Below are 24,066 nucleotides of genomic sequence, written 5' to 3'. Positions count from 1 at the left end.
AGGTGTCAAAATAAATATGTTTAGACGTTTCCCGTGTCCAAGGCAAGGTCACGCAACCGCCTTGAACTCAAAAATAATTTTTTTAACGGATGAAAACGCAAACTGTAAAACAACTGAATATACCAATTTTGACTCCATTAACTGCTTCATAAAATCGCAATGTCTAAAATTTCCAAACTTAAAACATAAAAAAAATATAAAATTCATTGAAAAATTTCCGCGTAAACGTTCCCCGGTCTACTCTAATGTTTTCAAATAATAGTACAATTATTGCTCGAAATCGAGAGGTGTTGGTTTGACCTGCTTAAAAACTTTTGCCACACTTTCCCTTACTATGTGGCGTTTTACAGACGTCAGCAGAAATCTTTCGGTAACGAACATAGGAATGAGAAAAATGTATTATCCATATGTAGATATATTTGTAAGTACAAATGTGTATACGAAGGTGCCGAGAAAACCTGTCAACATTTAGCTGGAGGAGAGAAAAAGGAAATTTATGTAAAAAATATTTTTTACTATTAAAATTTTATTTAGATCCTTACTAGGAAGTAAAAATGCTGTTTAACACAATCTCGTTCTGATTGTTTTCGCTTGTAATAAGTGTTTAAGAATAACCCTTGGAGATACACCCGAATGGACTGATGGGTCAATAAGCTTTGAAACAATGTTACAATTAAATTTTTATAAAGATTAATGTGTTTACTGCTCATATGTTTAAAATTTTAAAGCTTTAAATGTTCACTGCCTTGTTATCAATATATTTTATCATATTTTTATTTTACTTTTATTTCTGCCTCTCTGTGTTTTTGTATAGCTAATATGAACAACAATGAGATTATTGCAATAAATGGTAAAGGTTTCAAAGATCTGTATATTTGTGTGATGACTGTCAACATGTTTGTATTGTAAATTTTATAATTTCCAATAGGCATTTTATTGAAAGAAAAAGGTTTCCCGGCAGTAAATGTAGTTATTACATAAACTGCTCAAATTTTACTTCATAACAAACTTAACATAAAAAAATGCGTAATACTAACAGTTGAAAGTTAAAGATTAATTTCGTATAGAGAAATCCTAAAACTAAAAATGGTGTAGATCGCTGTTATGAAGACGCTTTCAGTAACATAATTATGTCATTGTTAGCAATGTTACGCTCCTTTTAATGAAGAAAACTTAAGCAATTATTTCCTTTTGTGCTCATTAGATTCTACTTCACAATTACGTTACGGTTTTAATGTAATTGCTAACTGAATAGTTTCAACGGAATCTGTTCATAGATGCGACAGTTCAAAAGTCTTTCTTTTTAATTTTAGGAAGAAAATGTAAGGATAAGTAGCAGTGAGTTTTGCCTTATATAAATAAAAATAAATCAAGAAAGATAAATTGACTGAAACAAAATAAAATCAAATGTAGCAGTTAGAAGCCAATAGAAGTAAATGGACTTCTTTAAAATCCGACAAAAATATGTTCGAAGTTCAGATCCCAGGCAGGCTTTCATTGTTTTTTTTTTTTTTTTTTTTGCTGTAAGCATAATCTACTACTGGCACGATCTCTTGCACCAACGCAGAGGAGAGGTTCTCTTACCATTGGTATAAGTTATCTTGATTTTTTTTAATTTTGGCACTTACATTCCTTTGCGTCTCACTGCCTCAACGTCATATACGTCTTTTCAAACACTAACTGCTTAAAATTTGGTAAATGTTTTACGTAAGTTAAAAAAAATCTGTTAAAGGGTTCTAAATGGTATTTTCAAAAAAGCTTTTCTTGTCAAAAATACTTTTTATACATTTTATCTGACAATTAAAAGATTTAGAATAGTTCAGTTCATACAAGTGTATACGTGTATACATTTGACTAAGCACTTAGCATCTCAGCAACCCCAGCACCACCAACCAATTTAATTGGTTTATCAGGTTTAAGTTCCAAGACAAGGTGTGGCAAGTGGGTCTATGAAATCTCCACATTTTCAGGTTTACATCTCAGTGTGGGGGCCAACTTTTGTTTGAAAAACATTTCATGCTGGTGCCAAAACAGGGCCTTTTTCAGTAGTTTTAGTTTCACTGTGTCTTATCTTCTGATACACGAAGTCATCGTTTTTTTTTTACTCGTTTTCAATGCTGCCTCGCTGTTTTGCATTGGACTGACCTTGGCGGGGGAGGGGGATTATGTATTATACGATTGGTTCAAGGACTTCTTTTTAATGCGGTATAAAATATACCCGATTTTAGGATGTCTAGGGGTTTGTCGATTGCAGAAAATTTTGCAGTAAATGAGAAAGTTTCTGTTTTTTGATGCGGGATAACTTAAAAATATATGTTTGAAAGTAGTATCGATGTTGTTCAAAGAAAAACTATGCTTCACTTTCTAGAACAATTTCTAGCATCAGTTTGAAAGTTGGTTCTATCATTTCTTGCATTCAAAAATACTTATTCAAAAACCAAATTCACCTTTTAGTTAATGTTTTTTGGGCTGTGATAAACTGTTTTTTTTAAAATCCAAATCAAACATATTCATAGACGAAATATTTTCTTCGTACTGTTAGTTCACAACCATTTAACATTTGGGTAAAAAAAAATCTGTACTGCTGAAATTCCCAATCCGGGTAAATGTGTTTATTTGAATTTAAAAAAAAATGTAATGAAACATTGTTAAGATCAAAATATGAAATATTAAAATGATTTTTTTGTCACCGAGATCTTAAGATCATTATGAAAAGTTTGATTGAATTCAAAAGTAATTTTTCAAAAGTAATGTTTTCATTCAAAAGTAATTAAAAGAAGCAGAAATGTAGACATTACATTTGCTACTGCAATGCCCTACTCGTATTTACTTTGTTTTATTTTTCAATATGTAATTGTTAAGCAATCAATATTGCTTTTTAAACGTCTAAAGGTTTTCGTTATTAAAAACTTTTAGAATGAAAAAAAAAAAAAAAAATCCGTAAATTTGCTTTGAAACATTTTTTTGTGTTAAAGCATAAAAAAATAAAAGTTTAAAGCAAAGTAGAACTCTTAACTAGTAATTAAACTACGCAAGTGAGCTGATAAATGAAATAAATGCAGATTGTTTAAGATTTGTTCCTTTTATAGTTAAATTTTAAAAATACAACGCTATAATTTTACAATTTAAAAATGCCAATAAGTAGAAATAATTCTACTCACATTTTAAAATTCTCAAAAATCTATAAAATTCATTTAGAAACAAAAACGTAAGAGCAAAATTATGTAAAATGATTACTAAGCTACAGAAATACAGTAGGAGGCGAAAAATAGCCGAGACCATTTAGCAGTTCAAAAATGTGTGATGGCGTTGGCGCTGAAATTTACATTTTTCAGCTTTCAAACAAGAATATTTTTAAGCTAACATAAATTTCAATCTTTAAGAAAAAGGGTTTTGTCTTTTGCATTAAAGATCGTAAATAGAAGACGAACGAATATTGATCGTGTGTAAGAATCTTTCCTATTTTAACTCTGCATCTGTTTCCCTCCAGATAGTTTAAAAGAATTTCTAAAGAAAGAACTTTCGGAAAAACAGGACACTAATGAAAAGTTTTAGCTGGAAGAAAAAAAATAGATGGATCGCATAAAATCAGAGCATTGCAATTGGAAACTAGTGGAAAGATTTTTCAGACTTCCTTTTTCGAGGATAGAGTTTAATGATAAGTGGATTATCGCTGTTTTGTGCCTTTTTCTATAAACAATTCAGTTTTATTCGATATTGCGTTATCATTAGTTACAGTGCTGGTAGACAAAATGCATCACCGTCCATTTTCACAACAATGGGATTATGTGAGAAGTTTTGATTTACCGATTAACGATGAATGTATGTGAAATTTTGCAAAACTTATGAAATGAACATTTAACAGCAGGAATCCGATGATTGTTTACGTAAATCGGGGGTGTTTCCGGGGCCAAGGCAAACTGCTGATCCCATGCTCATTTTTCCATTTCTTAACCTGCGTGCGTGTTTAGAGAAAAAAAATACTTTACCACATGTCAGTTCAAGTCTAATGGCAGGATAAAAGTTTTTAAATTGTTACTTACCAGTTTTGCCCTATGGTACGGAGCAGAATCATCCTGGAAAATGACGTTTGGAACTGAAGCAAAGTGATCCCGGATAGTAGGAAGCAATTTCGCCTCTAAAATGCCAATATATACCTGAGCGTTTACTGTTCCTTGCACAAAGTGAAGTCAACTCACTCCTTAATCAGAAATACATCCCCAAATCATCTGGGATAGGGGATGCTTGACGGTGTGTTGAATGCAGTCGGGATGATATTCCTCTCCGCGGGTGATGCAATTTTTTTTACCACCACTGTATATGTAACACCAAAACATTGACGCTTTTTTTTAATATACTCGTACTACAATTTTGTATTTGCAATCTACATGAACTGTAGAAGGAACTGCAGTTCTTGGATAATGGGCGATGAAAAATAGGTAAAACCAAGAACCATCCTCTTACATGGAATATGACTTATTCAATGAGACTTCAATGTTCAATGGATTGAACACACAAAATGGGAACGTTTTTTCTCTTTGGCTAGTTTTTTAAAGCAATAGTATGTATTTGAATATTAGTTTTTCATACATGTAATTTATTTTCACAATCTGAAATTCTACTAAAACGTTTTTTTAAGTGAATAATTTAAAATGTAGGCGATAATTGTATCGAGGTTTTTTTTTTTTTTTTTGCAATCCAAGGAAAATATGCGCTTTTGAATGCAAAAAAGAAAAAAAATAGCATTAACAATTCTAGCAAGTTTGTTTACAAGGTTTTTTTACTCAAATTAAATCCATGGATTTCAATAATACAACTCAATTAAACAAAAATAATGCTCTTTATAGAAAAGTTTAAATTATTTAAAACCTATTTTCTAAAATAAAATTCTCTAAATTCTGAAAGGAAAAGTAACAAATACAAGTAAAATGCCATTTGAAATTCAGTTGCACAAAAAAAGTATTTATTAATGAAAATTTTCTAATAAAATTTACGTCGTGTGTTCGCGTGTGATTTACCTCTTTTCCATCTAAAAAGATTCCGCAAGTGCGAAAGTTGGTTAGAAGTACTTCTAACCAGGTCCTAATGCACCTTTCAGAATTTTTCTTACAGTTTAAATAAGTTTTTTTTTAATTGTAATTTTTGAAAAAAAAGTATATAGCATTACTTACATGCGAAAGACAGCATCATTGTTTCTAAATTGATATCATTCAAGAGCCCGTTCAGCGTTCAATAATTGTTTCGTCTTACCTGTGTGTGGTGCATAAAAATGGAAAAATAAATAACGACAAAAAGTGTTAAAATTATCCTTAAATTTCAGAAATTTAATTTTTTGACTAAAATATTTCAACTAAAGATGGTTTTCGACCTTGTTTTATTAGTTTTTGGTTATTAGTGCATATTGCAATCAATGTGAAACATATTCGACAAAAAACGGAGTTCAATTAAACTATTTTATATGGTAAAAAAGTCGTTTTTTTAATATTTTCAGTATTAATAGAATTATGTATTGATGAATTATATAAAAAAGTACAGTGGTGGTAAAAAAAATTGCATCACCCGCGCCGCAAAGGATAGGAATATCATCCCGACTGCATTCAGCACACAGTCAAGAATCCCGTATCCCAGATGATTTGGGGATGTGTTTCTGATCAAGGAGTTGGTGAGCTTTACTTTGTGCAAGGAACAGTAAAAGCTCAGATGTATTGGCATTTTGGAGGAGAAATTGCTTCCTAATCTCCGGGATCACTTTACTTCAGTTCGAAACGTCATTTTCCAGGATGATTCTGCTCCGTACCATAGGGCAAAACTGGTAAGTAACAATTTAAAAAACCTTTATCCTGCCATTAGACTTAAATTGACATGGGGTTAAGTAATCTTTTTCCTCTAAACTCACACGCAGGTTCAGAAATGGAAAAATGAGAACGGGGTCAGCAGTTTGCCTTGGCCCCGGAAACACCCCCGATTTACGTAAACAATCATCGGATTCCTGCTGTTAAATGTTCATTTCATAAGTTTTGCAAAATTTCACATACATTCATCGTTAATCGGTAAATCAAAACTTCTCACATAATCCCATTGTTGTGAAAATGGACCGAGATGCATTTTGTTTACCAGTACTGTATGCATGAATCTTTAAACTTCAAAAATTATTCTTTGTCTCAACCTGTGTGCTGTTTGTGACTTGAGTACCGATCAGATGTGGTTCGAGCATCATTTTGTGCACACATTGAATTATGGTAATGAAACGTACAACATTCGGTACAGTAAAATGATTAAACTCCTCACATGACGTTTGTTTTTCGTACTGAGAAAATGCAGCGATTACCTATAACTATTTTTTTTTCTTTTTCGACCTTTTACATTTTTACTACGATGTCATAAAAATGTCTTGAACCTGTAAAGTTCTAAGGCACAAACTGCATATTCATACGGCAATTTGTTGCTTTTTAATGAATTTTTAAAATGTGTCAAGGACATACGGACGCCCTATATGACTTTTCTCTCCTAAGAAAAAAAAAACTTGACGCTTTACAATTGTAAAACAAAACGCCACTTTCATGACATTATATCTAAAGTTACGCATTAAGAATAAACCAAACTGAGATCTGTGACATTGAAAAAAAGAAAGATAGAGATGGCTTTGCTAATGAGAGCGGAAAAAAAGAAGTGTATATGATGATATGTGTCACTTACAGACATTATTCATAAAGAGCAAGATATATCATGATGGCACCTCCTAATAGGAAATGTAGTTTTACCCCAGCAAAGACAAAATAAAAGTCTCGATTACTTTTACTTTCAACCTTTGAGACCATTCTTTTTAAGTTATTGCTCAGTATTTCAAGTTAAAAACAGTCCCTAGACTTTTGGAAAGACGGTTTTCATCTAACCTGCAACCGAAATCAGAAAAAAGATAGTGAAAATCTTTTATCTAATGAAAATAACTATCGTTAAATGAAACTTTAGCGGTTGAAATAAGAGATTGAAATAGATGGTTTCATTTCGGAAAAGGAACTTTTACCTCTTTTTAGTCTCAGCTTTACTTTTTTTTCGTTTTATTTATGGCCTGTTAAATAAAACATTAAGTCTAAAGTATAGTACACTATAGAAATGTATTTACATTATAAATAGTGAGTAATATTAGTCTTTTGAAGTTAAACATGAGTTTGCCTATTGAAAACTTTGTGCTTTAAATCCATGTTTTACATTTATGTTTTTTTTTCCTTCACTCGAAAAATAACGAATCTTCGCTATGCACGATATTTGTGCGAAAGTAAATGTATTCGCTATTTTATTCCTTTTTTCGATTTTTAAAATTTCGTTCCCTTAATAAGACCTTCCATTAAATATATTAGTGGTTGAGGTATTGGATATACCCTGCACCTATAATGGCAACCAGTGTCGAATTAAAAATTTTGTAGGGAGGGTCGCAGTGCAATCTTGGGAGATCTCTTGTATAAATAAAAGGTTTTTATCTGCGTTTTTAGATTTTTTGCCGTAATGTCCTTGCAAATGCGACATTTGTAACAGGTGAAAGTCACCTCCGATGGCTACAGAGGAATCGACAGAACCTCGCTACAACGACTGCTAGTGGAGGAGCAAATGGTCAAGTTGTAGCTTCCGTGCGATTTTTGTAATACAATTGTAGCATTTGGTTTTTCTTAAAGGTATTGGAACGAGGAAAACGATTTCGGATGTTGCGAACATAACATCCAAAATGGTGCAAGGGTGCAAGGGTGGCGGTTAGAATTATGCTGTGAGGGGCAAGTGGTTTTTCGTGAAATTTTTGTGATACAATTACGGGAGTTAGTTTTTTCTGAAAGCTATTGGCACGAGGAAAACGAATTTGAATGTTGCCAACCACGAAAATGGTGCAGGGGGGTTACAACTAGAATGGGAGGCAAGAGGTGTTTGTTGTGATTTTTGTGGTAAAAATATTGGAGTTAAAATTTCTGGTACATATTGGTACGAGGAAAATAAGTACTTAATTTGTACACTATACGCAAACCCGTCATTTGGGGGGGGGGGGGGGTCGGAGGGGACCCTCTGAAATTGAAACTAATATTTCACTTTTAAACAGGCGTTGTTTTTGGCCCCTCTTGTCCAATAAGGGGGGGGGGGGGTTCGATTGAACGATAGCTTGCTTCTCTTAACCAGCAATTTCTTAATATTTTATGCGAGTACGACAATTTATAATAGCTTTAAGCACTCCTAATGCGAATTTATACACTTACGAATGTGCTATTGGTTACATAAGCCATCGATACTCAATCTGCGGGTCATATTCGATCCACCTTTCATGTATGTGTGGCCTGGAACATGGTAACTCAATTGTTAAGTTACATAAAGTAAGTGCAGGAAAGCCAGGTAAAGCATTGCTGATTGATTGGAGAGCAATTTTTATTTTCTTTTTACTGCTCCTTAACAATGCACGATGGTCTGAAACATACTATGGGAAATCGCTAAAGCGCCAATTTAACAACATGTGTATCTGGTGAGTGAATATGAATAATAGAGGCACCTCGTAAAGTGGCATCAGCAGCATGTAGAATTAATTTTGTGTCAGCTACCTCGTGTTCGCTTCGTAAGTTCTTTACAGGAATATGAGTTGCTGCCGCTTCTTCTCGTCGTTCCACAACGATAGGCAATTTCAAATTTGAAAACCAACAAACCTAAAGATCTAGGGAAATAGGTTTCATTCTCTTCATCAAAATTGTTAGAATTTCCGAATCGTAAAATAGTGGCCAGGACAAGCACTCGCTTCCTCCTCTCATTCGTTACGTCACTGGCTACCGCAAGCAGGCCAGTCATTTTAGATTTTTTTCCAGGGAGCAAAGGCAGGCCGTCCTTTCCGACTTTTTCAGCGACGACTAAGGGTTTTTTCTCAATGCAAATTTTATAAAAACAAAAACCACGCCCACATATATGAGCATTAACATTTCAAAGCTTGGGGAGGGAAGGGGTATATACCCACTAACCCCCCAAATGATGGGCCTGGGGAAAGGGTACAAATTCAAAGCGGGGGAAAGGAATATATTGGAAAAATGAAAAAAAAAAAATAAATAAAAAAATAAAAAAAAATGTGCAATTGCATTTTTTTCAAACAAGGGGGGGGAGGGGGAGGGGAGCGCTCCCTTACCTTATTGCCTAAATGATGGTTTTGAGTACTAGAAACCGCTTATACATGAAAAAATAACCTCCTTAGTTGGATGCATTTTCCTTCATATATTCACATCTTTTAAATTGAAAAGGGAGCTCTCAAAAACTCCAAAATGCAATTTAATTCGGATGTTTATGCGTTATGATGTTGTGATTAATCGATTTAAGCATTTTTAACTCCGAAAACTTGTTGCAAACTAACAAATGTTGAAAACAATTTGTTTTACGTTTGCAAATATATACAGCTATATACCGGAACCAATATAGCCGGAAACCCTTTGCCTCCCAGTGCAGTCATACCCCCCCCCCCTCCCGCAACATTTTCAGGATTGGTAACATCCAAATTCGCTTTCCTCGTGTCAATACCTTTCAGAAAAACGAACTGCCGGAATTGTATCACAAAGTTTGAACGCAAACCACTTGCCTCTCAGTCAGTTATACCCCCCCCCCCCCGCAACATTTTTGGTATTGGTAACATCCAAATTCGTTTTCCTCTTGTCAATACCTTTTAGAAAAACTAACTTTATCGCAAATAACCATAATTTTATCGCAAAAATTGAACTGAAATATACTTTCCCTCCAGCGCAGTTATAACTGCCCCTGCCCTCGCCCCCTTCGCACCATTTTCGAGGTTGGAAACATAATAATTCGTTTTCCTCGTGCCAATACCTTTCAAAAAAACTAACTCCCGTAAGTGTATCACAAAAATTGAACAGAAAACCACTTTGCTCCTCTTCAGTTATAAACCCACCACCTTGCCCTCTGCTCCTTTTTTGGTGTCGGCAACATCCAAATTCGTTTCCCTCGTGTTTCATAAAAACTAACTCCCTTAGTTGTATCACAAAAATTGAACGGAAAACCACTTGCCCCCTCAGTAGAGTTATAACCACCCTCCAGCCCCCTGCACCATTTTCGGAGTTGGCAACATCCTATTTCGTTTTTCTCATGCCAATACCTTTCAGAAAAACCAACTCTCATAATTGTATTACAAAAATCGCAAGGGAAATCATTTGCTCCCCGACTGTGGTGGTTTCGCCGTTGTTGTTGCGAATGCGTGTATACTTCCGTGCTTAGCACAGAAGTCGTATCTGCGCTTTTTGTCAAAATTAAGTTGGGGTCACCGGGTGGTTCTTTGTCACATATTTCACCTAAATATAACGTTTTAATGTCGTTTGTCATGAGAAGTATTTTTAATTTTTTTAAAAAAGTTGCATCTGAATCAAATGCACTTTATCGTAAAACATTAAACGGTAGTTTCTCCTTTTGAAATCGGCTGCAGATAAGATTTTTTTTCCGTTTAGCACGGCAGTATAGCAGCTGCAGGCCGAAATATTCAGCAACCGCTTCACTACTTGAATTCTATTTTCAGTAAAGGCGTCGTTATCTACAATGTCTGGCTTTTTGCATATGCTGCGCATAAGAATTGAGTTTTCAACAATTTGTTCATAAATAGTTCTCGATATTATTGAATTGTAAAACTTTATCCCGCAATAATGGGTTTCAAGAAGACGCATTAAAGAACTTGTTATATAGATTAATAAATAACATTTTGTATTTAAATGTAAAATGGCTAATCGAAATAGTAATGTTATATAAAGTGATAATTTACTCACTTTAATACACTTAATTAGGAATAAAAATTGATATGCTTTAAAAGAGGTATGCTTCGAAAGATAAACACTTGAAAAACATAAAAAATCAAATCATCCGCTTTGAGAAAAAAAAAAAAAGAATAGTTTTAAAACAGAAAAGTGTTCTTCAATGCATATTTTTGAAGATAATACTTACTTTCATCAACATTTTTCTTAATGTAATTATGTCATTTTTATTGAAAGACGTAAGGAGTTTAATTTAGGATAGAAATTAAAAAACTCTGGAAAATATCAAGACATACTTTAGCATAATATAAATCAACTCTCTCTAAAAGAAAACAACTTGTGAAAAGTTGCAAACTTTTTTCATTGAACTCATTAATTAAACTCCTTAGATCGTTTTGGTTAAAAATACACCACATTCTTTGTTAGGAAGAAGTAGTTTGTCTTCGTTTTGTTACTAAAAATCTATCAGTAATTGGGTTGAGTAGTTTTCTAACGACGAATTTTCCCTTTAAATCTCAAGTTGAATATCAAAAGAAGAAGATCAAAATGTGTACTAAAAAGGTGTTCGTCTCTTTCCTCAGTTAATACAATACAAGAAAAGAAAAAATGAATAATGACTACAAATTAGATATTCCATGGAACATAAATATTTGAAATTAACTCTCACTTAACTGTTACTTGTTTTTCAATAACTAAACCTTATTATCATTAGTTTAATTAGTCAAGTGAACATGAAAAGAAATTCACAAAAGATCATTTATTTAAAAGCATTGGAATGTACATGCATACATACATAGTGTATGTACATGCAAACATGAACGTAACTTGATTCTCGTTAAGAAGGGTCAAGTTTAGCTGCAATTAGAAGGTGTTTTTTAGTGAAATATTTTACTATTAGAGGAAAATGCAAATATAGGCACCCTCTTTTATTTTTAATTTAGAATTACATTCAATTTGAAACAATCTAGATCGTTGTCTTTCATTAACAACTAAAATAATAGTTCAAAATGCAAATCGACAGAACAATTATTAACGTCAATGATTTCACTTCGAAAACGACTATTTACAAAAAGCTTTAAAAAAGCACCAGTAAACGTGGGGTGTAAATACGCGCCCTCTTAAAAAAAAAAGTCACAAAAAATAGCTTAAAACTAAGCAAAATAGTAAGCAATTTATTTATTACAGGGAAAAAATATATTTAATGAAATTTCAAGTACATTTGGCTCTTTTAACTCCGACACAATCTAAGTGTGCTCACACTTGACCCATAACACATTTCACCCACATTTCTCTTTGGGTGTCTTCAGAAAAATTTTCGTCACAAAAGATGCAAGTTGCATGGCTTGCGCAATAGTTTTTGCTGTTTAAAAAGGGAGATGATATAATTATGAACACACTTTAAATGGAGTCCCGTATTTACACCAAATACACCTAAGAAAGACGGACACTATCACATAAAACGTTAAAGCATGCGTAACTAAACGTTTGCTTCAAAAAGGAGCTTAAGGTCTCCACTTTCCGGATACATAAGTGAAATTGCTTTCAGATAAACCTTAAAACATGAAACGGAAACGATTTCAAATCTCTCTTAAAGTTCTGCAGTCCAGAAATTACCAACTGTTAACAGAATTGGTAATTTCTGGACTGCAAACCAACAATTTACCCAACAAAACACGCTGAATCCACACTATTTGGGAGAACGTTTCCAACTGCTCTCTGCTATATTACATCAGTAAACAGGCCTAGCCGTTGGTCTTCAGTACATCCGGCGTTTTGGTTCCAAAGTGTCGGGCGAAATGAATAGTAGTTGTACAAAAGCCTCATTGTAGAAAACTGGGTTCCAAGCTTTAGATGAGTTGCCTGATAGATGTTTGATTATTTGATTCTGTAGATGAAGACGATTTAATTAATACAAATGAAAAACAAATAAGGTGTAAAAATGAGATTTATTACAATAAACATTTTCCGATACATTTTTGTTGAATTCGTGAACTAAGTTATCTTTCTAGATTCACCTTAAGTGACATTTTACTCAACAAATCATCAATTATTTTACGACATAGTAACCAGCGAATATTATAACTTATTTATAAATGCTAGAAACGAGGTTGGATCCAATTCTGTCTTGGAACCAAAATGTCAGATAAGTCAGCCTGTCCTTTTCAAGGGACTCTGCCATAACCACTAGGGAGGGGTGTCCATATTTATACCTGTGCCCGCTTTTTGCACCTTTTAGTCTAAAATTTCTTGGAATAATTATTCAAAACAAAATATCATCTTCTTTATTTTGCTTTTCACATTGACAAATTATAAGAATTTTCAAAACGAAATAAAATTTGTTTACGCCATCTGAAAAGAAATTCAAGTTTCAGTTATTCTTGGTATTTTGGTCATTGTATGATTTCTCTACGTAAAGCTTTAAAAATGCATTTTCTCCCTACTTTGCTACCAGTGTTTTTGATTTCATTAAAAATGCTTTCAAGTATTAGTTTGGATTCAAAACGAAAAATTATTTACGTTTCATAAAAATCTCTTCTGTTTACACTTTAAGGTAAACAGTCTATGTTTATTTTTCGTATTAGAAACATTGCGTAAACATTGATTCGATGCGTTTTTAATCAGTTTAATCGACATTCTTCTGAGGAAAAAAAACATAACTCAATATCATCTTTACTTTGTGATATGTTTATGGTCTTACAAAATGAAATTTTTAGTACTAAACTTAGCTGTATAATTATTTGGTTTTTTTTTTTACGTTCTTGTTTTCTTAATGTATTGAAACATATAAGCTTTTCTCATTGACAATAGATTAATTTTTCTGTAGAGTCATACTGGTTTATTTTTCATTCCATTTGGATTGCTTAAATTTTAAAACATTTCTATTAATCGACAATATTTCTATCTAAATTTGGAATAAAATAGTTTTTTATAAAGAAAGTTTATGTGAACGTTTTTAAATCAAATAATTTCCACATTTTTTATCATACCTGGTCTGAACTTTTATTTTGCTTTAAATTGAGAGGCAAATTTCTAAAACATACATTTTTGGTCTGAGTAGCCCTGGTTGAAATGTACTCGAACCTGTGTTAGTAAATAACATTTTTTCCCAGCCTTGATGATCTACACTGTTTTCGAATGCTAATGATTTTTTAAAAAATGAGTTTCCGAAAATAAATATAGGCACTTATCGCAAAATATTCAGAGCCACTACTGAATATCAAGTCAGAACCGAACAGATTATTGCGGCATCTAGATACTGCAAATTCACTCTTGTTTGGGTTATTCAGTATGAAATAGTCACAAAAGAGTTAAACACACAAAATAAAATGAATATTCATTTATCTCTTACAAACTAAAATTATCTTCTCATCTTATATAATTAAAAACTGAGCATATGTACCTATGTATCTATCTATGTATTCATCCATGTCCGAGTAACTTCTCCCGAACGCCAGTAAACGGACCATCGAACCAGGTATCGTTGGATTCGTAATTTTCCCGTCTTTATGTTTAGCTATTTAACCTAATCCTCCGATAATAATTAGCAGAGACATCAATTAAAAACTATTAATTATGATACTTATTTTTTGACATAAAATCCCTAATTTTCAAACTCTCTCCTCCATTCAAATTATTATTCAGGTCTTCATCTCAACTTTCCGTAACAATGATTTTATTAAATTTTGTAGCGAGAAAAAAATCATTGAGAAGAAAGATCTGTTGCCATTTTTTCTCTCGAATATGAACAAATAAAATTATGGGTTTCGTTTTGAGGCTTTTCCTGTAATCGGGAGATTAAAAATGTTTCCTTTTTGGTTATTTTTCTTTAATCTGCCGCGAAATGTTACTCTTTTTTTAATTCAAGCGTGATTGTTGAAACGCGTCACTTAACATAACTTTTATTTTCGAGGTAAGCCGTGCAAAGCCCGGCGACGCAGCTAGTTAGTTAATGAATTCGTTTCACCATACCACCGAGCTGTCCACAAGCAAGGTAAGGATCTACCTCAAGTTTTGAATTAAAAACTACAAGTTACCCTATACTGCCGACGCTATGACAGAATTGAAAGCGAATATCGAACACCTCGTTAAGGCATATGCCTTAGATTAACCCGTGTTTTGGATTGATAGTATGGAATTGCCGTAAAAGGGATTAAAACAAAACGTAAAGAAAAGAAATGAAAACTTCTATCCGCAAACAAAGTGAAATTTTGCTACAAAGATTGAAGATAAAAGCTACAAGTTATCACCTCAAAGCGGGAGCTAAGATAGAATAGCAACGAACACCGACAGACGTGTTTCGTCATACAGGGTGTCCTGTTTTCAAAAGTGTATGAAAGGAAAATAGTTAGAGATAAAAAAATAATTTTTGCAGAAAATTTATGTGGTGGGCCGTAAGTTTCGTCCCCAAGAGTTCCAAATTTTAGTTCAAATTTTTTCAATAGATGGCGCTGTAGATAGTAAGTCTCTAAGTCAAAAAATAATTATTGGAATTCGCGGATATTTCCTTCGGTTTTGACGTTTGGTTGCAGCTGGCAGCAGGCATTTTGAAAATTCTTTTTCGTAATTTTGTTTATTAAAAACTTTTTTCGAAAAACTATAACATAAGTTTCTGTCTTTCTTTGATTTACGGTCTTACAATCTGCAGCGCCATCTAGTAAAAAGTTCTTGAACTGAATTTTGGAGCATTGGGGGACTGAACTTACGGCTCACCACATGAATTTTCTGCAAAAAATATTTTTTTATCAAAAACCATTTTATATTGTTATAAATTTTTGAAAACAGTCAGTCTTTTTTAGGACACTCTGCACATGTCACTATGGCACTTGTAGTGCAGCTCCAGAAGCAACCACAACTCCAACGTACGAACTTTCTGCAAATTTGAGGGGAAGTGGAGCTTAGAGAGTTGTTTTTGTATGATTTAAGACGATGCGGAAACGACAAAATACCTATGTAATACACTAAAGAATGCGACTTTACAATTTTATTTATGCTTTACATTAATATCGTATGAAACAAACTAAAGGGAGAAATCCTCGAAATTTTCTCAAATCCAAATGTAAAAAAAAAAAAAAAATGCATTCCTCACTTTTGGGAAATTTTTCAAAAGTTTGATAAATTCCATTTTTTTAAATGATACTTTCACCGCCAGGTCAGAAATTTATACTCAGAATCCCACTAAATTTTCCTTAACATTAAGGACAAGTTTTCATAATTTTGAAAATTTAGTGGGATTTGAGGATGTGTCTAAGAATGAAAAAAAAAATAAAAAATCACATAAAGTAATTTTCTGTGTTAATTTAGCTCTTATATATTGCATTCGTTCAAACGTGTTTTGTGGTTGGCGAAATGTAAAGAGAGTTTTTCAAGATATTTTATGTTTTACGTAAAGAATAAATATTTAAAGAAATTTAAAAAGCCGAATTCACAGAGAAAAGTGAGGATAAGGGCTCTTGCCATTTGGCGCATTTAAAATGCCTTATATGAGTATAATAAAATGTGGTTATCCAAGACAATGAATAGGCTATAACATCAAAACACAATTTATGAAACCGATTATTTCTCGATTTTTTTGAAACTAAAATGTGTAGTATAGTGGTGTACAGAACAAATTCATACATGAGAACCTTCAAAATTATAGCTTCTAACGCAAATTGATAATTTAAGTTTAAAGTTGCTGCTAAAATCTGCTAAAAAATATAAAATCACTGCTTAAATCTGTCAGTCTTCTCTTTTCACCATAATTACAAAATTGAAATAACAAAAGAAAGAACAAATATTAACAGGAACCTGGAAAATTTATTTCCTCTTTACCTTATAAAAATGTAAAAAGTGGCATAAATACTTTTTTTTTTTCATTCGAAAATTTTCTAACAGGGATGTTTCAGTTTTCTTGAGCTTCAAAAGGTCTAAAAACGAAATTTTATTAAAAACAATCTTCCGTACCTACCTTGACAAAAAAAAACTAAAATTGCAATCACTAATTAACCAATTAAACTTTTCAAGATTTAATTCACTAATCAATCACTAATTAACCAATTAAACTGCTCAAGAATATTGCTGATTCTCAATTTGTCGGTTTTTTTTTCTTCAAATTATTTGAACTATTTTGAATAAAGGATCCGCTTGATTTTAATGTTTTTTTTTAAACTTTATTATGTCAAGTAATTTTAGTTTGTCTCAAGCATCATATCCCGTGATAATTCTCTTTTCTTTAAAATTTTCTGGTTTATTAGTTTGGAAATGAATACTTCGAACTAATTTCAGAAATTGATAAATTGAATAAACCATTATTCTTTTACACTTTTTTTCTGAAATTCTCGTTCGAACATGCTTAGAACGTTTTCTTTTAAAGGAGTTTTCATTCTATTTTAGAAATTTTTTTTTTTTTGAGCAATTACATTGCTTATTGTTCTCACTTGACGGTTTTGATGTTCGTATGATTTTATTTTCCCCCCGCCTTCCTCTGCAGCACCACCATCGACCGGCCGCCTCACGATGCTGCTCCTCCAGAGAAAACAGTATCCAGGTTGCGTCCATATCCTACACACACACACACACACGCATACATACACACACCTACAAATACCCACACACATACACACATGCACACACATACACACATGCCTACACATACACGCTCATACACAAAAGTCTACACATACACACATGCCTACACATGCACACACATACATATACACCCACCCACACACACACCTACACACACACCTACACACACACTCCTACACACACATACATACGCACCCACGCATACAAACACACACATGCATACACACACACAAACGCACACATACACAAACGCACACATATACACACACACACACACACGTGATTGCGAAAAACATAGTTTAAATACAAGATGTCAAAATTCCTTTTTTCTTTTTTGTAGTCAAAGTTCTTTAAATAAAAATGACAACACATTTAAAGCGGAAGTTAGTTTTTTATTTCTGGTTGAATTTCTTCATTTGGAAATGCAGAAATATTTGATTTTTCAGATCTATTGCCTTAACATTTCAAAGAGATTACTATCAGCGACAAATGAGGCTTAGCGACAATAAACCTATAATGCCTTTTTTTTTTTTTTGATTGAATATCCATTTATTGCACGCGATGAAAATTTCTGGCTTTTCACAATGTGACTTTAGCGCGAGTTTATTCATCCGGACATCAATAGGATAGTAACGTTACTATCAAACTTCACAAATACACTTCATTCACGGAAAATATAGACTAGATGTAAACAAGTAATTGGTGAATTCCAGGAAAAAGGGGACATGACACTCGAATTTTAAAATTTAATATTCTGTCACTTGCCGTGTACCGTTCTCTTCAGATATATATGAGCTTCTTGAATCCTAACTTGTATTTCCCAAAAAGTCCGATGACTTTTAGAAAATCAAGTGCAAAATAAAGTTTTCTCTTTGACTTTTTACAGAGAAAAAAATGTCTTTTGTTACATACTGTAACTTCAATAAACTTGTTATCAGCATATAATACTTAGGATAACTTTTTACTTTTGAATATCTAGTTAAACCTTTTGGTAAGTAATTTTAAATTATTATTTTTTCAACCATGAAATAGGTCCACTACTAAGGTGAAAATTTGATTCCTTACGTTATCAAAATAATACATCTCAGTTAGTTCACCAAGAACCTTGTGTATGGAAACTAATGATTTTTTTTATGAAACGTAGAATTATGTCCCTTTTCAAGGATGCATAGTTAGAATTTCAATATAGATTTAATTTATATGGTTTTTAATCGTAACAGAAGAACAAAAAAATACGGTAAAGGAAGAACGTTTAACTATAAGCACGTAAAGGATAAAAGTTTAGAATGCTAGAACAAAAAAAAATATTATTTAAAGTTAGTTGTCACATTTAAAACATATATAAGTAATATTTGCGCAAAAATATGGGTGCTTTTATGTAAAACGTTAAGTTTTATTTATTTTTTTTAAAACTGTTTCGTGATTTTATTTCTTGTATTGTATGTGATGAAAATCATGAAAACTACACTGAAAGCCTAGCACTGACACCTAAGCATGTGAAAATCATGCATGTATGACATGTTTGTGATATGACAAGCCAATTCCAGCAGAAACATTTGCTTAAAAACTTGAAATTTTTATTGGAACAATACAGTATTGAAACTACTTTCAGATTTGTTGCCACTAGTCACAGGAAAAGACTGTTGAAAGTATTGATTTAACCTTTAAACGTACTGTGAGGAGATCCGTAAATTCATAGATCAACTTTCAAAAAGATGGAGAAAAATGATCCAAAAATATCCATTCTCATCCTGACACACAAAATATGCATTATTTGAATACTGTAAAAAATTTTTGTTATTGAATATAGTAAGTACATCAAAAATTAAAGGATTTTTCTCTTCAAAGTCAACAGATTCACTTTGAAAGTCAATTAATAATGTTGAAAATGAAGTTACAGCTGATTAAAAAACACCAAATCATAAGAATAAGCGAAAAGATTCATTAACGTTTCGACAAGTTTTGCTAGTTGGATGTAAGGGAAAAAAATTAATAAAGAGCAATGTTTCACAGGTACTTCATAAAGAAAATGAAAGAATAGAAGTATCTTGCTTGAGAGTGCGTAATAATGTGGGAATGATCTTCGTGTTTGCTGAGAAAGAAGATACATGTTCTTTGGATTATGATAAAATTACTGAGCATTTTAAGAATTCAGAATTGTAACAGTTGGCTTAGGCATTAGAATAAATGTAGGTTGTAATTCACTAAATTTAATTGTTTTGGACTTATTGTCCTCCCGTTACTGTCCTTCCGTTGACGTTAACAAATACATTAGAAATATGCTTAAAATAACTATTTTTTAAAACTAAAGGTGAAATTGTAATGATTGAACACTCCCGTATGTGCTCTAGGTTTTATAGAATTTTTACTTTCATAGTTTAACTGAACTTTTGGGAGAACATGATAGCGTGAAAATCATGTCGCAAAAAGGTATTTCCGTTACCGTTTTTTAGCCTACTTTTCCAGTAAAAGTCAAAGAAAGAAGAAAAAAACATTGAAAGAAGGCTTAATGTATCTTGAAAATATCGCGAAAAAACAAAAAAAAGTGTCAAAAATAAATACAATCTTAATATATAAAAATCAATGTCCTGAGATAATATATATATATATATATATATATATATATATATCGACGCACGGCCGCAACCGCTGAAGCTTCAGACTTGAAATTTTAATTCGCTGCTTGATTATCATAACGTGGAAACGTAGTGGAAAGATGCGGCAAAGTGCATCATTTGTGACGTCATAAAGACCACGCCTTGTTTCAAAAATCGGACATTTAAAAAAATTAATTAAAAAAAAAAACTGTTGGGAAAATGGAAGTATTTTTTTGGTCCATGTTTTTTTTTTTTTTTTTTTTTTTTTTTTTTTTTTTTTTTTTTTGCTCATTCTATCTATTTCAATGACTAAAAGTAGTACTTTTGACTGAAGAAAACCACCCCATTGCTGCCGGTTTTTTTTTCTTTTTTTTGTAGACTGTTTATTTTACACTGACCCTATTCAGAGTTTATTTTTTCACTAGAGCAGATGCGTCTGGCACTTCATGCTCAAAATTTTTTTTAATAGTTACGCTTAAAAATTGGAAGAATTCACGAGGTCTTTCAGCGTTCTAAGTGCTCGCCAGTTTTTAGTTTGGTATTGAAAGTTCATTCCTCGCCAGAGTGGGAGTAATATTATATCTAAGTGATTTGAAAGGAATTTAGAAGCACTATAATGCTCCATTTTTTTAAAAGTATTTTGTAACTTTTTTGAATCGTGACTATTTTTCCCTGTTAATATATGCATATGTATCTGCTTGTAGTATTTGAAAGACATCGCAAAGGAATTTTAGATTAAAGAAATTATTGTATGTTTTTATTTTCGCTTCATTCTAGTTTTGCGCTCACCATGAAGCCTCCGATAAGAAACAATTCCCTACGTTTGCCCGAACACGGCCTCCTGATACACAAATCTCCAAATCCGTCGCATCCCTGCTGCTAAGTTTTGGCTGGAAGCGAATCGCTCTTCTTTACTCTTCAACGCAAGATCGAGGATTCAAAGAGGTTTCTGGGACCATTCTAGAGACACTGCGAACAGCTCAAGTTGAAGTACGATTTTTAGGCAGTTGGCCAGAGACGTACCATTATGGATATGGAGAAAACCCATTTGATAAGCTTGTAGAAGATTCTTACAAAGACGCTAGAAGTAAGTCATTTTAATTAATTGTAATTGATACTTTGAGACGTAAATGTACAAAACACACTAGTGGAGAAAATTTGAGGACAGTTAATATTTTTATCCATTATATCGTTGCTTGAAAAGAACAGTGACACGACTCAAAAAATACTGGAAGTGAGATTTTTAATTGATAATCCTTTTTAAAATATTGTTTTTTATCTTCTTTACTGATAATAAAGCCGAAAGTCTCCCTGTCTGGATCTCTGTCAGGATCACTGTGACGCGCATAGCGCCTAGCTCGTTCTGCCGATTTTCACGAAACTTGGCACAGAATTAATTTGTAACAGATTAAACGCAAATGTCATATTCAAGAAGTCATATCTCTAGATGTTATAAGGTTTTTTTTCTTCTTTGCGGGATGAAGGTAAAAATGTAAAGTGTAAATTGTCATCTTATTTGTCAAGGAGTTTTTCCTACTTTTGAACATCTTCTGAACCAGGTGCTAAAAATGATCGATAAAATTTGTGTTTTAAATTCAGCGTTAGCTCGGGGATATTTCCAAGCTTTTCATAAAGCCTTGAGTTGAATATTGTCTAGATTCATATCGTCAATCTATATAAAACTCTGGCATGCATCCTTTTGAAAAAAAAAATATGTTTCTTAAAATTTGAAAATCTTTTTTTTTTTTTTTTTTTTTTTGAATATTCGAATCAATTTCTACTCTGAAAGTGAAATGAAGCAACAAAGGGTTCATGGAAAACCTCTTTTAAAGTTTTACCACGGGTAATGACAGGGCAGGTAACTCTAGTGCTAAAATTTTGTTTGTAATGATAACTTTCTATTTTTCTCTCTATTCCCTCTTACTTATTTCCCTCTTTTCCACGGAAACTATTAGGGCTTAATTCACACTTGAGTAAATAGCGTAGTATTTAATCTGATAAAACGATTAAATTGTTCAGAAGGAAAAACGTTCAGAGCATTAGAAGAAATTAAAAGTTTTATGGATCACTGAAATTTTTTCCCTTCTAGCAAGAACAGTTTTGAAACTTTCGAATCTCTTCAAACCTGAAACGTAATATGAGGGTGTTATTGTTATGAGAATAATTTTCAAAACTAGTTAGTAGTTCCATACGTAAAAGAATATTATTTGTATAATAAGTGCTAACAATGACTAAATATGTAATTAAAGCAAATAAGTTGTTTAAGCCACCTTGAAATAAAAAAGGATGCTCTAACGCCATTCAGCGCGAGGTAAAAATCAACGGTCCAAGTATTCAGGTGCATTTTCGAGATACAGAATGTTATGCTTCAGCACGTGGCATGGTTATGCGGTATGTAAAAGATCTCTTGAGTATTTATTTGACTTAGAATACTCTTGAAAAAATTTCAATCCTAGAGCATGATATGATCGTAAGAGTTTCGGTGCCGCCAAATGGTGAGAAACTGAGTGTAAAGATTATAAATTGGTAATCGCAATCCGCCGATAATGGTGCCGGATCAATGAATCGATTCAAGTTTGGGGCAAAAACTAGGTTTTCAAAATTCAAACTGCTATTATTAAGCCCAAAAGAAAAATAATAAAATAATTTGTGAAGGTATAAGTTGATGAATACAGTTGATGTGCCTTTTGCAATATTTTGAAGCTAATCTTTGTCTATGTAAATTTGCTTAAAAGCCTAACAATAGTTAAACTTTATTAAGAAAAATGTCAGCCATGCGTTTAACTAGCATTAACAAAAACATGAGAAGATGGGAAAAAGTAAAATTCATATTTTGAAGTGCTATGAATGTATTAATCATGATAGAGCAAAAATAATATAGGTTTCGTGATTTTGTAATGAGCATACAAAAATAACATAGATGCTAAGTCATGAAACATGTCCAATGTCGAATTGCAGTGAAAATACTTACTTTGTTAAATTGATACCTGTGTGTTATTTTTTTTTCTTTTCAAGTCTCCAAGAAAAAACAAATGCTTACTTTGAAAACTTAATTATTTTTTTAGAAGTTATTATGCTGTCAAAATTTTGACAAGTTAGACACGAAAAATTTCCTATGTATTCTTCTTAGACATTTTAATCTGAATCTACTCGAATCAGGATCTTCATTAAGCATACAAGACACAGTTCCACACCATTGCTTTGTGAATAAATACGAGGCATTCTTATACTCATATCATATCTTAAGTCACATATCATATCTCAACATACATATCATATCTTAACTCACAACGCGTCTCTTAATAATTAAGCACCAAATAAACTGGCCCAAAATGCAGAATATTAGTATCTGAAAAGGCCACATATCTTTAGCAGCATACTAAAAGCTGCTAACATTATGAGCCACAAAATTTAACACGATGTAATTTGGTCAAATGGCGTTTTTAAAACTATTTGTAAAAAATATTACATCCGCAATAACGGTCTAATTGTCATATATATTTCAACGATTGATTTTTAACAATTCGCAAAAAGTAGCATCAAATTTTATAAACAATAGGGTTTTCCATTTTTTTAATATTTTTGTATGTCTACTAGATAGAAGAAAGTTTTAAATTCATGGAAATTTTCAAATTTCAAGTTTTGACGGTGTGTTGAATGCATTTCAACCTTTTTCTGAAATTGTCTGTGTCTATGTGTTCATATGTGAGTGACCTTTTTTTGTTGTCGATCTAAAACAAGAACTGGAACTACGTTTGGTGCATATAAGTTGTTCCCATACGAATTGACGTTCATTTGTTTTTGGTGACAGTTCCTCAGAGGGGGATAAAGCAATCTAACGCTTTTTCAGCTATGCGTGTCTGCTATGCGTCAAGAAATGTCGGGTGGAACCAAACAAAATTTGGTCACTATCTTAACACAAAAGAGTACAAGTGCTGATTCATCTTTGGTTCCAATAGCTTAAAAAGGGATGCAGCAATTGAACGTTTCTTCTGGTTATTTGTGACTGATATATCTCGAGAAGGAAAAAAAACTTAATCACACAAAAATTATACGCAAGATAGAACTTTGAGTGAATAAAACCTGCTCTAATGTTGGCACCAATCGCTCAGCTGGGAGTGGTGCATTGGAACGTTCTTTGT

The 24,066-nt window shown here is 32.5% G+C and overlaps 1 protein-coding gene across 1 annotated transcript in view; it reads left to right on the top strand.

Moving 5' to 3' along the window:
* Positions 1-24,066, top strand: part of LOC129220911 (guanylate cyclase 32E-like) — an 86,239-nt gene that overhangs the window by 20,499 nt on the left and 41,674 nt on the right. The window contains 1 exon segment of the mRNA XM_054855345.1: positions 20,702-21,011. Coding sequence (XP_054711320.1) covers positions 20,702-21,011 — 310 coding nt within the window.

This window comes from Uloborus diversus, chromosome 4 (genome assembly GCF_026930045.1).
Source record: "Uloborus diversus isolate 005 chromosome 4, Udiv.v.3.1, whole genome shotgun sequence".
NCBI lineage: Eukaryota > Metazoa > Arthropoda > Arachnida > Araneae > Uloboridae > Uloborus > Uloborus diversus.
This window is presented reverse-complemented; position numbering and strand designations above follow the sequence as displayed.